The following is a 12,531-nucleotide window of genomic DNA, read 5'->3' as shown; positions in this document are numbered from 1 at the left end:
TTTAAAAGGAACCTTAACACTTCTTTCGTTAATTCTGTTCTTTTAAAGGAGGATGAAAGCTTATTTATATGTAAATATTGTGCAGAAAATGTCACATCTTCTTTTAAATCATGCAGATTTGTGCTGTCATAACCTTTTTCATTGTGACACAGTGCATAACTTGTTTCCACCATCTCATTATTGGTACTATATCCTGTTCTGTCTGTATTGCCCAGTGTGGGATTCTCACTAACGACAATTCGTGGAATTGCTTAGGAAAGATAGTGATAGAATGGGATTACCTCAGTAGGACCTTCTGTTATTTGTTTTTTTGTGTTTTGGTTTTTCTCTTGGGCACGTTTATTCTGGTCCTGAAAGCCTACTTTCGTGTTTGTTTCTCAGGCAGAGTGGAGCATGTACTAAATTTTCACTGGACTACCTCTTTTTTTTTTTTTTTTTTCATAAATATTTCAAAATTGTTTGGAAAAGAAAACATTTCGTATGTTCTTTTCTGAGGAATTCTTTTGTTGAAAGTGCTTAAATTTTTGAAGTAGAAGAAGGTGGAAGAAAGATGGAGATTACTTTCCCTTTTTTAAGCACAATTCAGGTCTTAGTACAGCAAACATTGATATATCCCAGTAAATTGTTGGGAAAAGGCAGATAAAGCAAGCAGTTGAAATTTTAGTAGTTCAAAAGGATTTGCCCTCATTTTCAAGGAGGGCTGCATTTTAACATTATTTCATAATGACCAGTCTTTTATGTTATTGAATGTTTTTGCTTTACCTTCTTCCTAAAAAGAGGGTATAAGTGGACCTTGAGACTGTTGGCAGGTCTCAATCCTCAAAGATTTGGGAATTCTCTTGGGAAAGATTTCCTTTATCTCAAGAAGAAAGATCACAGCCGGCTTCACCAAACAGCTGAACTGATTGTCAGTAGCGTTTTGGGGTTGTTTTTTTCCAGATCAACTGGTTTTCATAGCCTTGTTCTCAGCAGATCTTTAGCCAGTAAAATAGCAATGTCTGCCCGGTGCCACTGTTGACCCTACACTCTTCTGAGCTGTTCTTGATCAATTATGAAAGCAATTATATAATGCGGGGGCTTGTGACAATGGGGGACTGGGCTCAGTGACGTGCCAGGTCCATTGCAGTCCTCTCTTCCTATCTTCCTAATAATCTCATACAGGAGAAAAATCAGTAAATGTTAAGTAAGATACCTTGTAGTCTGTCGCCATTCCTTTAGCATGATTTAGGACACGTGCGTCTTTAAAGTATGGAACAATAGATAGGAGTCAGGCTGAAATTTCTAACTTCAGTTTGTGCTGTAGGTTAGAAACTTAATGCTTTAATAAAAGTGGATTTATTCACACATTGAAGCTGAAAATACTTCAGTTGTTACAGAGTTTAGTCATGCTGTCGGTGTGAAGTAAGGATCATTTTACTTTGGCCAAACTTGAAATATTTAAGAAATCTTACATAATAGACGATTTTAGAAAAGGTTGGGATAGCCTATGTGTAAAATCTCTTGAGATCCCTGATACGTTTTAAGTGTGCTTTGCTTGTTCAGATCTAGATTCAAAGTAGAGTACTTTTTATTGAAAACACTTTTTCATTGATTAGTGATTGTCATTTCTGTTTCTTGATTTTCTAGGCAGTGTTCACTGACTTGGAGATTCTTGCAGCAATTTTTGCCAGTGCAATACATGACGTAGATCACCCTGGGGTTTCAAACCAGTTTCTTATCAACACAAGTAAGTTTGATGTTCAGTGGTTTTCTCAAAAATTTGCTGCAAGATCTACATATAGCACCTGAAAAATACACAGTTCATTCCTTGTTTGCTTCTATCTGTAACTTTTCTCGGTAAACAGATAGGTGTTTGGATTTTAAACTGTCTATTATTTTGCATTTCTTGTAACTTTAGAAGTAATTTACCCTAAATAAATAAAGTTGTAGGAGAAAAAATAAAGGAAGATTAAATAAAAATCAAAAAAAGGACGACAACAGTTTATGTGTGTATATTGCAAGCATACGGTAGAACCAGAGATAGCCATACATTTTAAGACATTCAGAAAACAAGTTTCTTTCAGCAAATGAACTGGCAGGCCTATCTCTGTTTTGCTGGCTGCTGTTCTGGGTTTCAGATCTCTGCGTACTCGTACCTCATAGACTGAATTTTCTCACAGCCTGTCCCTGCAGACCATGGCAAACCTCTTTTTCTCTTGGGGCTTGGTTGTTTTTTTTTTTTTGATGACTCTCTTGCTGGCACTCCATGTGAAGAGGGAGAAAGTCCTAATGAATCATAAGACCCTAATGTCATCTCCAAATTTGAAACCCAGTGTACTTGTTCTGCGTGCCTCAAGGCTGTTCTCTGCAGCATTGCATGAATCTCTCCCTTGTCTTCAGTCTTCTACTAGAAGAAAAACACTATTAGCTTCGTTAATCCTGATCATGACACATTTACTGAATGGCTTGTTGCCCCCATGTAACGTGCTGTGATGTCGATAGTGTATGTTACTGTTATAAGTGGGTAGCACGCTGTAGTCAGTGCAAGTTCCATCATATGACATGACTCCTTTTGCCATGTGACAACTTCTCCTTCTACAATAGCTGACCCAGAAGTGCAAAAGTTGAAATAATACTAATAATCTGAGCACATAAGAAGAAAAAGCTACGGAAATGGAAACATACCTAGGGTTGTGTATTTGACCCATCTGGTTACATATTTATAGATACTGTCACTCCTGCACCGGGGTGAATCTATTGCACTGGTACTAAAATAGCATGACCCCAAATCAGCAGTATAGTTTGAAGAAGGGAGCTCCTCTTCTGACTCATTGCTGCTGTACATTCAAATAAGACCTCCACTCCAGTTTAGTCTGCATCTAATTTCATTTGCCTTAATGGCCTGAAGGCCACCCTATAGTGAAATTTAATTTGATGACTCATCTGCATGGAGGAGGATTGGGATTGACTCTAGTTTTCTGGTGGTTTAATGGTAACCAGTACCATTCTGCAGCGTGGTATAGGAAGAGAGTGAATCAAGCTTTGTGCGTAAAAACAGTATGTAATACCTAAATTCTTAAAAGTGGGCATATGTAAGTAAAGTTTTTATTTGATTGTTTAATCAGAAAATTAGTATCACGATATATTGGTTGCTCTGAGGTGCTACAGGGAAGCCACTGAGTGTTCAGGTTTAAGCAAGATGACGGATACTTGAAGGTACCAGTAGTGATACATAAAGCTTTCACTTTTAGGCAGGCAGTTGAAATTCAGCTAAGTTAGGAGTGATTGTGATGCTGTTTATTTAGTGTCTTTGAAGAAATGTCTTGTTTTTCTCAATTCAGCTTTTGATAGAGAAGGCTGCAGTGTCAATCAAGTAATATCACTAACTGGAGCTGCTGTTGCCAAGCTGAAAGAGACAAAGGGATTTTATCGCTTTTGAGTTCTTCTGTGTACAACGAAGAAACTGTAGGAACAGAGACAGAAATAAAGACCATCTAATTTAGGTCTCTCAATTCCTAAATTTTCCTAATGTCTAGAAGATCATTTGCTTCCACCTGGTTTTTGTTTTCCAGTGAACCTTACAATATGTTAACATTTCATTAACAAGTATATGAACACATTTAAAAAGAGCATAATAGACTTATAGTTACTTAAAGTATGTACATATTTGCCATATTTCAGCTTATTTTTTATAATTACTCACATGTAATATTTCTGAATATTATTTCCCAATTTAAGGATTTTAAACTCCATTACACACTTGTCTAAAAATCTGATGCCCCTTGAATGCTGTTAAAGAACAAATAAGCATCAGAGGAGATGCTTATTTGATCACTGTAACTCTGTCCTTCCAGAAAAATTCTCTTGAAGCTTGTAATGTGTTACAGAGATTACCAAGGGGGAAGTTTCTTCCATTTTCACTTCCATTACAAGGTTGAGCACATTTTAGCTCTGTCTGTAGCTCCAGCCCTTCCAAAGCATTTTGGCAATGTTGAGTGTTTTGCAGTTGGGGCTCATCAGAAGGCTGTTTGAAAGGAAAATAAGCTAGTGCCTGTTGTTGGTTTAAGAAAAATAACAAGTAGGGAAGCTTTGTAAATGTTCTGTGACAGATCAAAGAAAGATCATTTGACAAACTTCCTTACTTTTTCCTGTTATGGTTTTGCTGCCATTGGGATAAGGAAAGGTAGAGGAAGGGTTTCCTGACTCAAAAGTCCGATGTGTTCACGACAGGAGAGGAAGACAGCAGGAGAATGGATAATGAGACTAATGAAATCTGAAGAGCAGAGCTTTTATAGGCACCCCACTGAGCCAGAGGGATTTTAAAACAAAGCTGCTGTAAAAGAAGATAAAGAGGACAAAGAGTAGAATAGACTGACATATGGTTAGATGTAGAATAAAACAATTGTAATAAATAGAAGTTAATATCACACATGACAAGTGTGATTGTGTAAAAAAGTATTTGTTTTTTATGACAGATTCATTTGCAAGCTGTGTCTTAAAACATATACAAGCTGACTCTGTGGTGTCCCCGGGTAGAAGGTAGAGCTGTGCAGAGAAGCTGCTTCTGTTTGTCAGAGCTGGCTGTTCAGCAGGTGTAAGCGGAGAAATGCAGACCTTGTGTGTGTGCTTTAGCAGAGGCATTGCTGGGGCGGCGTGTACGTTATTCTCTCAGCCATATGGAGTGACCAAGTTCAGAGCGATTCAGTTGGAGGAGGCGGCGTTACAGCATCAGGCACGGACCACCCTCAAGTAGGAGGCAGTAGGCAAGGCCACTGCTTGCATTTTCATGCCAGGTGGCCTTCCAAGAGAAAGACCAGAAACTAACTGTTACCGTCCTACCAGCCTCCTCTCAAAATACCCTGTTTTCATGGACTAATGACCCATAGGCCTAATTGGCTAGGCATCCGAGTGCCTTAGCTAACTGCAGAAGGACGTGGTTTGAAAACCAAGATGTGTGCTCTCTGCCTGACCTCCAGCAAAGCCTGAGCTTTGCTGTTTTCCCAGGTATGAGTGTTGTATTGCTGCATTTGACTTAAACAGTGGAATTCTAGTAGTTGTGATGGAGGGAGACGTGAGAAAACATCAGAGTGTGTTTTAGTTTAGGTATGTTTATGCATATAATATTTGCCATGTGACCTCATGCAGATATGAAAATGTATCCTGAAAATTTTTTCCTTGTATTTTTCCTAACTTGCCACTCCAGGCACATGTACATGCTTCACTGCAAAGTGTTTTCTTTATTTTCCTCAACCTACTTTGCCTTGATTTGTTAAGATCTTCAGTCATTAATTCTGTAACTTTTGATACTGTGTGAATGACAGGAACTGTGTTTCTAAAAGTTTATCTGTAAATTTTGTTATGAATGTAATGGATTTGGTAGAAGCACAGGCTTTAGTAACATTCTGCCCTGGGAATGTTTTTGCAGATTCTGAACTCGCCTTGATGTACAATGACTCATCAGTACTGGAGAATCATCACTTAGCTGTGGGCTTCAAGCTGCTTCAGGAAGAAAATTGTGACATTTTCCAGAATTTGACCAAAAAACAGAGGCAATCATTGAGGAAAATGGTCATTGACATTGTGAGTTCTTCTTGAGAGTCCCCTTCCATAGTGGTAGCAAATTGAATAATAAAGCACAGAAGCATTTTATGATAAACTACATGTCATTAGACCCATAATCAATGAAGTAAAAATTTGAAGTTTTATTGTGTCTTATCCGAACATGAATAGTGGGTTCTTTTCAGTTTCAATAACTATCTCTACCTTTCTAGAAAGTATACAGTCCTGCTTCAAGCTGATTTTGTGCTGACGTGTGCCATTTCACCGTTACAGTTAGAAGTTTGCTGCTGAATTGATGGTGAATTTAGGCTGATCAGATCATTCTGAACAACGATTTAGTTGTATTCTTAAAATAACAAAAATGAAAACTTACTATTTTGGACACTGATGACACACACAATTCAGGCTTTGGTAGTGTATTCAGACAGAGGAGTTATGTGTTCCCCCCAGAACTGTTTATGTGTTCAAAGATTCTTTAAAAAAATCAGTAGGATAATTTACGTAATATTCATTTATTTGTTTGTTTCTTTTAAGGTACTTGCAACAGACATGTCTAAGCATATGAATCTATTGGCTGATTTAAAAACTATGGTTGAAACCAAAAAAGTGACCAGTTCTGGTGTCCTGCTTCTCGATAACTATTCAGACAGGATTCAGGTAAGAAAATTCATCTGCAAAGGGTGACTGATATTAACTCACATCCTTAATAATATTGGGCCTGCCCCTTCTCCAGCTGTCCATTCTCACACCATGTCTCACTACCCTCCCTCTACTCCTTCGTATGTTTCCTACCTGCGATATACTCTGTTAGGTACTGTGTGACTCTCTTGAGAGAGTAATGAGGTGACAGAGTACTTCTGGACTAAACAAGGCTTTGGCCTTCCCTTCAAATTATCAGCACCTGATTGGTCTTTCTCCCAAAGATTTTCTGTGCCTTATACAGGCAGAAGCATCAGATGCAAGGTAATTCATGACTATTACTGCAAGTGTGAAAAATTCCAAAGCATATAAGTTTTTGCTGTTTAGAATAAATCTTACACTACATGTATTTTCAAGATTCTGTTTCACAGCTACCAAAAGTGTAAATGGAAAAGGAGTTGGTTTTCTCCAGTGTAATAACACGGCAGGTGTTCAATCTATTTTAGGTTCTTCAGAATATGGTGCACTGTGCAGATCTAAGCAATCCAACCAAGCCACTCCATCTCTACCGCCAGTGGACAGACAGAATAATGGAGGAATTTTTCCGTCAGGGAGATCGGGAAAGAGAGAGGGGAATGGAGATAAGTCCCATGTGTGATAAGCACAATGCATCTGTAGAAAAATCACAGGTAATTTGTTGGAGTAGGCAGTTAAATAACACAGTATGACATTTTAACAGAAAAGGATGGTCCATAGCCATGTTTTGATTAATTTCTGAATGCACTATTTCCTTTTTTTCCTCCTAGTTAACTAATTCAGCTTCTGAGTAGTAAGTGAGGGGAGCTGAGATTTTTACTGTGAAAACATAGTACATGGCAGCGTGTTTGCTGAATGGATTCCATCGCTGTTGTGACCTGCAATGTAGCATACACGTCAAAAGAGAGTATTGTACAGCTGCTCATTATGGTTTCCTTAAAAAGCAGAATTAAATATAGACCAGCTCTTCAGCTCCACTAGATGCAGTGAAGTTGTTTGGAATGAACAGTTCATTTGAAAACAAATTCTTTCCAAGTTCTTATCCAATATCCTGAATCAGACTTTTGAAATGTAAAAGACTCTATTTACTACATAAAACAGCATGGTTTCCTTTCAGCCACCTTTAAGGGTAGTAGTGCATCTAGTGTCTTTTACTAGCATTGTATTTCTTATGCTTTGCATGACTTATATGCATAGTTGTTTATTTCTTGATTTCTTTATTTCTTATTTCTTTATTTCTGTGAATAAGAGCTCATCCTAATGTTGTATTTTTTGACACAGGTGGGTTTTATAGACTACATTGTTCATCCTCTGTGGGAGACATGGGCAGATCTTGTTCACCCAGATGCCCAGGATATCTTAGATACACTGGAGGACAATCGAGAATGGTACCAGAGCACAATCCCTCAAAGTCCCTCTCCTGCACCTGATGACCAGGAAGAGGGTAGGCAGGGCCAAACTGAAAAATTCCAGTTTGAACTAACACTGGAAGAAGACGGTGAGTCAGACACCGAAAAGGACAGTGGAAGTCAAGTAGAAGAAGACACCAGCTGCAGTGACTCCAAGACTCTTTGCACCCAGGATTCAGAATCCACTGAAATTCCTCTTGATGAGCAAGTAGGGGAAGAAGTGGAAGAAGAGGAGAACCAGGCAGAACCTTGTGTGGTAGAAGACCATTCTTCTGACACACAACAATGAAGACGCAGTCTCTTTCTCTCTTGGCCTCTCTCTTTCTTTTCCTCTTTCTTTTTTGTTGTTGTTGTTGTTGTTGTTGTTGTTGTTGTTGTTGTTTTTTTGGTTGTTTTTGTTTTTTTTATTAGGTAATGGTTTCCAAGTGTATGTCATATGCTACAACCATGGTCATAACTCGCTGCCATCTGCCAGGACGTTTGTTGATCAAAACTGACCTTGATGACTCAGTTTGGCACTCAGGAATATTGTAACCAGAATTTTCACCTCCATGGCACCAGAAAACAGAGGGGAGAACATCCATAAACTACGCTTTAATAAGCTCTCCATTTGGCAGATTTGAGTAAATAAAGCAAATGTTTCAGAGGAGTACCACCTGCAAACCGAATGCTGGTATGCTTTGATAGTTTTTGAATTCATTGTATTTCACAAGCAAAGCATTGGATAATATTCATCATGAGAGGAAACAGACAGAAAATAAACTGAGGTTCCTACTGGAAAATAAATGCACATAAATGATGGGCCACAACATGATTCTGTTACCAATAGGAAGATGAGCTGTGGAAATTGCATAATTTTCTAATTTCAAGTCTTCCTGATACATGACTGAAAAAAGTGTGACCCAGTGGGTTGCACTAACCTCTGCATTTTGTATAACATGTAAAAGAGAGATCTTTTGTAGAGCTTACTATTATTTTTAAATGTACCAAGGTATTATATTTAAAGAAAAACACTTTCAAACTTCATCTGCCACTGGTTATTTTTTTCCAAAGAGTAACTTGCAAGTTTTCAGTACAAATCCGTGCTACACTGGATAATGCTTCTAGGGTTTTTTTTTTTCCCTTTTCTTCTTTTTTTTTGCACCTTAGAATCTCATGGTAATATTCAACTGTAAACGTCTATTATTTTATATATTAGTGAGTTCCATGAATTTCCTTTATGTTACCTAAGAGTCTTTCAGTATGGTGGCTTTTTTGTTTTTTGTTTTTATCACAATTTTCCGAAATGTATTAGAGGAATTTAGGCTATGCTTTTGCCCTTATAGTGGCCTAGTCCTCCTGCCAATTCTGTTTTACTACAAGAAGTGGTACCAGTTGGTTTCACTGGCACAAATCCTAATCACTAAGATTAGGATTTGCAGGAGTAGAGCCCATTAGAAATGTAATGTAATTGTTACCTTAATACAAAAGCAGCTTTTCTGCTATACTAACAAAATTTGCCCCTCTGAAACACAGTTTCATGACCATTTTTGGCTGGGAGGTATAGAATGCTAAATCAGAAGAGGCTAGAACAAAGTATGGAATATTTGTTCTAGTGAAAAAAGCATTAGTGTAATAGTTCCAGTTCTGACTCTTAATAATTTTTTATCAGTGTCAGCTATCTAGTTAAACCCTTTACTAATCTGAGATGTGTACAACATAAAAATAATGATTAGCATTGTTTTTTCATGTCTTTGTTGCAAGAAGAGCCAGGTCAGTCTTGTCTTTTTCTGTTTTTAAGTAAATGAGCAATGCACCATGAGAGTTGTAGTTTACTCCACATAATTTCAATCTCAGACCTTTTCATCCTTTATCCAGCTTGTGCTGAAGGAATCCTGTTTTTCAGTTTGATTGGTACTGAAAGCTTCTGTAACTCAGAAAGTTAAATGGAGGCAGGAGTTCATATTTGCCAATTTCCAGCCCTGTTGTTGGGTTACATGAAAGAAGGAGGAATTTTATTTCTTCCACTTTACTTTCTTTAACATTGTAGTTTTGAGTGTAAAAGATGGGAAATAGTTGCCTAGGGAAGCTAGCAGGCTCTCACTGTAAAATTCTGGTAAAATGACAGTATCAAGATGATTTCTGAACAAAAGAGCAAGAGCTGTTACTTCCCCTTTGGATTAATTTTGTAGTAAATTTGCAGATATGAATACAGGTGTTTTGTTTTAACTGTCTGAGATATAGAATTAAAACCTGTTTGGCTAATAATTCAGTTTTTAAATGCATTTTGCATTCTTCTAGATCCAGGTCATAGTTTTTTTCTACCTTTAGCCCTCACAGGACTTTAGCACAGAAGATGCTGAAGGAGGAAAGAGAATGAAGACAACTCGTGTTTTTTCAGTTTTTGACCGGTTTTTTTGTTCTTCATCGTTTCTTCCTGAACCTGATCCATCTAAAAATCCTTTCATTCCCCGAGTGCCTGGAACCTTACTAATGGAAAAGCAATATAAATTCCAAAATAACCAATAGGAACTGAAAAGGTTTTGTATCTGCACTAATTGAAGGTAAATGAAAAGAGTAACACCATATTGTGAGATATACATCCATACATGTGGACAATCAAATAATAGACATTTATCATTTCTTAGAGATGGGGATATAATGCAGAAATGGGGATATAATGCACTGTACAATCTTTTTTTTTTGTCGTTTGCCAAAGTGTGTTTTAGCATTGCACACTGCTTTAAAACAATACAATTTACAAGTGGCTTTATGTGTTCTGAATATTTTTGACATAAGAAAATGCAGTGAGTGCATTTTGAGTGGGGGGAAAAAAGAAAATTCACCTTGCTTGTAAACAGTACACTTTAGCTTGCAAGTTACTGTACTCAATAATGCTGTATTTGAATTGTTCAATTGTTTTGTGTCATTAAAAATGATAATGAAAGAATATAGATAGAACAAATAGCATTCAGAAGTTTTAAAAACTTGAATGAAATGGATTTTACAGAAAGCTTTGACAGTTCTTTTCAAATGCATTATTTATTTTATTTGTGCCATGCATTTTTCTCACCAAATGACCTTACCTGTAATACAGTCTTGTTTGTCTCTGTTTACAACCATGTATTTATTGTAATGTACATACTGTAATGTTAATTGTAAATTATCAGTTCTTATTATAACATCATCCTTGTCAGGGTGGTGTTGCTATATTTGGAAACTCTTGGTGAGAGAATGATAATTGTGTATACATATTCCTTGTACATTTTTTCTCCTGTAATATATTCAGTGTCACCTTAGAGCTTGTTTATGGGAGATTCAAGAAAAGTATAAAATACATAAAGATATATCAATAAAAAAAAAGCTGCAGGTCTTTGGTCCCAGGGCTGTGCCTTAACTTTAACAATATTTTCTTCTGTTTTGCTGCATTTGAAACTAAGGTAGCTGTGGGGCTAGGGCTGGGCATTTCTACCGTGTTTTTAGTTGCTAACGGATGGGTTAACTCGTACAAGCTAATATGCGTGATACTACAATGAGCTTTCATTCATGACCATACTAGAAGTTCAAGCTTTCCCAGACTTCTGGCAATAAAATTGTATTGCCTCTCTGATTATCTTTTTACGGGCTATCGTCAGGGATTATTGCAGCCATTTTTTGCCTCCTTCCCCACCTCCCCAAAAAACCTGATGCTGTATTTCAGTACTGAATTACACTGAAAGAGCTTTGGAAAGCATTTCTAAAAAGCATTTGATTTTAATGCATGTTGGGAAATGGAATAATCAGAATTAGAAGAGTATAATTCATATACTTTTACAATCATCTGTAATATCCCTTCTTTACTTAGTAGCACAAATTATCACTGTATAAGCAAAATCCACAAAGTAGGACAGAAAGCAGCTTTAATCTTGGAAATGCTTTCCAACACCAACAGTAGTGTTAGCAGCAGCCAAAGTTTTATTTTATATAGATGTATGTAAGGCTTTGTACAGTTGTGTATAGCATAATGCACTAGATCTACAGGACAGTGGTAAACCTTTAGATCTTTTAATAACACTAGTGTTAGGCTTGCGGGTTGGACTGAGCATCTCTTGCTGTTTGGCTGGTCACGTTGCTCCAGAGCTGATATCAATGAATTTGCCAGAGCGAGGTAAATACCTCTCCACCATTCCAGCGATGCCCAGCCCTTGTAGCATGCGACTTCTTTGTGAAAGGAGAGATTCTTTTTCAAGGAAAAATAGAGCCTCCTTTTTGACACAAACTGTAGATTTTAGCAGCCCTGGCCCAAAGGAAATCGACTGCTTTTTGTTTTAAACGGTATAAAAGGGACACTATAACAACAGAAATCCTGAACAATTTTTTGTTATTGTTTTAATTTCATTTTTCCTTTGGGTATGTCTTGAGAGTGGCAACTTGTGTGAACATTGCACATGACTATTCTTTCACTGGTTTCTTAGCCTCTCTTACAGCCTATGGGATAGTACTGTACATCAATACCTTCATATGAAATTTTTATATGCAATGGAAATAAAAGCATGGGTTGATTCTGCCTAGTTACTGTATCTGATTTTCTTTTGCAAGTTAAGATTTTTTTACATACATCTCATAGTTGTGACATCTTAAGAGAGTATATTTACAGACTAATTTGATTACCATATTTTTTTCATCATACTGTTTTGCATAGGTAATACAAAATAAATGTGGTGCAAATCAGAAAATTCAATCAAATGTGGTATTTAATAAAGAAGTCTAATCCACAAAAGTGCTATGCAGTTATATAGAAAGGCATTCAATCTCTGTTTCAGGCAATGTTAAAATTGGCTTCGCTGTCTATCCCAAGAAAATAAAGCTTCAGCTTTAAAGCAACTAGAGGACCACAAATTGTTCAGAGGAGCAATACACTGGGATACAAAAAAAGAAAAAGAGTACCATA

The 12,531-nt window shown here is 37.0% G+C and overlaps 1 protein-coding gene across 1 annotated transcript in view; it reads left to right on the top strand.

Moving 5' to 3' along the window:
* The window catches only part of PDE4D (phosphodiesterase 4D), a 409,381-nt gene extending 397,231 nt beyond the window's left edge, over positions 1 to 12,150 (top strand). Inside the window, exons 11-16 of the mRNA XM_074166434.1 lie at positions 1,627 to 1,726; positions 5,405 to 5,559; positions 6,073 to 6,195; positions 6,684 to 6,866; positions 7,495 to 8,295; positions 9,933 to 12,150. Of these exons, the coding sequence (XP_074022535.1) occupies positions 1,627 to 1,726; positions 5,405 to 5,559; positions 6,073 to 6,195; positions 6,684 to 6,866; positions 7,495 to 7,911 (978 nt within the window). The 3' untranslated portion in view covers positions 7,912 to 8,295; positions 9,933 to 12,150. The remainder of the gene's footprint in view (positions 1 to 1,626; positions 1,727 to 5,404; positions 5,560 to 6,072; positions 6,196 to 6,683; positions 6,867 to 7,494; positions 8,296 to 9,932) is intronic.
* The last annotated feature ends 381 nt before the right edge of the window (positions 12,151 to 12,531 follow it).

Source organism: Numenius arquata, chromosome Z, assembly GCF_964106895.1.
Source record: "Numenius arquata chromosome Z, bNumArq3.hap1.1, whole genome shotgun sequence".
NCBI lineage: Eukaryota > Metazoa > Chordata > Aves > Charadriiformes > Scolopacidae > Numenius > Numenius arquata.
Note: the sequence above shows the minus strand (reverse complement) of the source record. Positions and strands in the feature narration are given on the sequence as shown.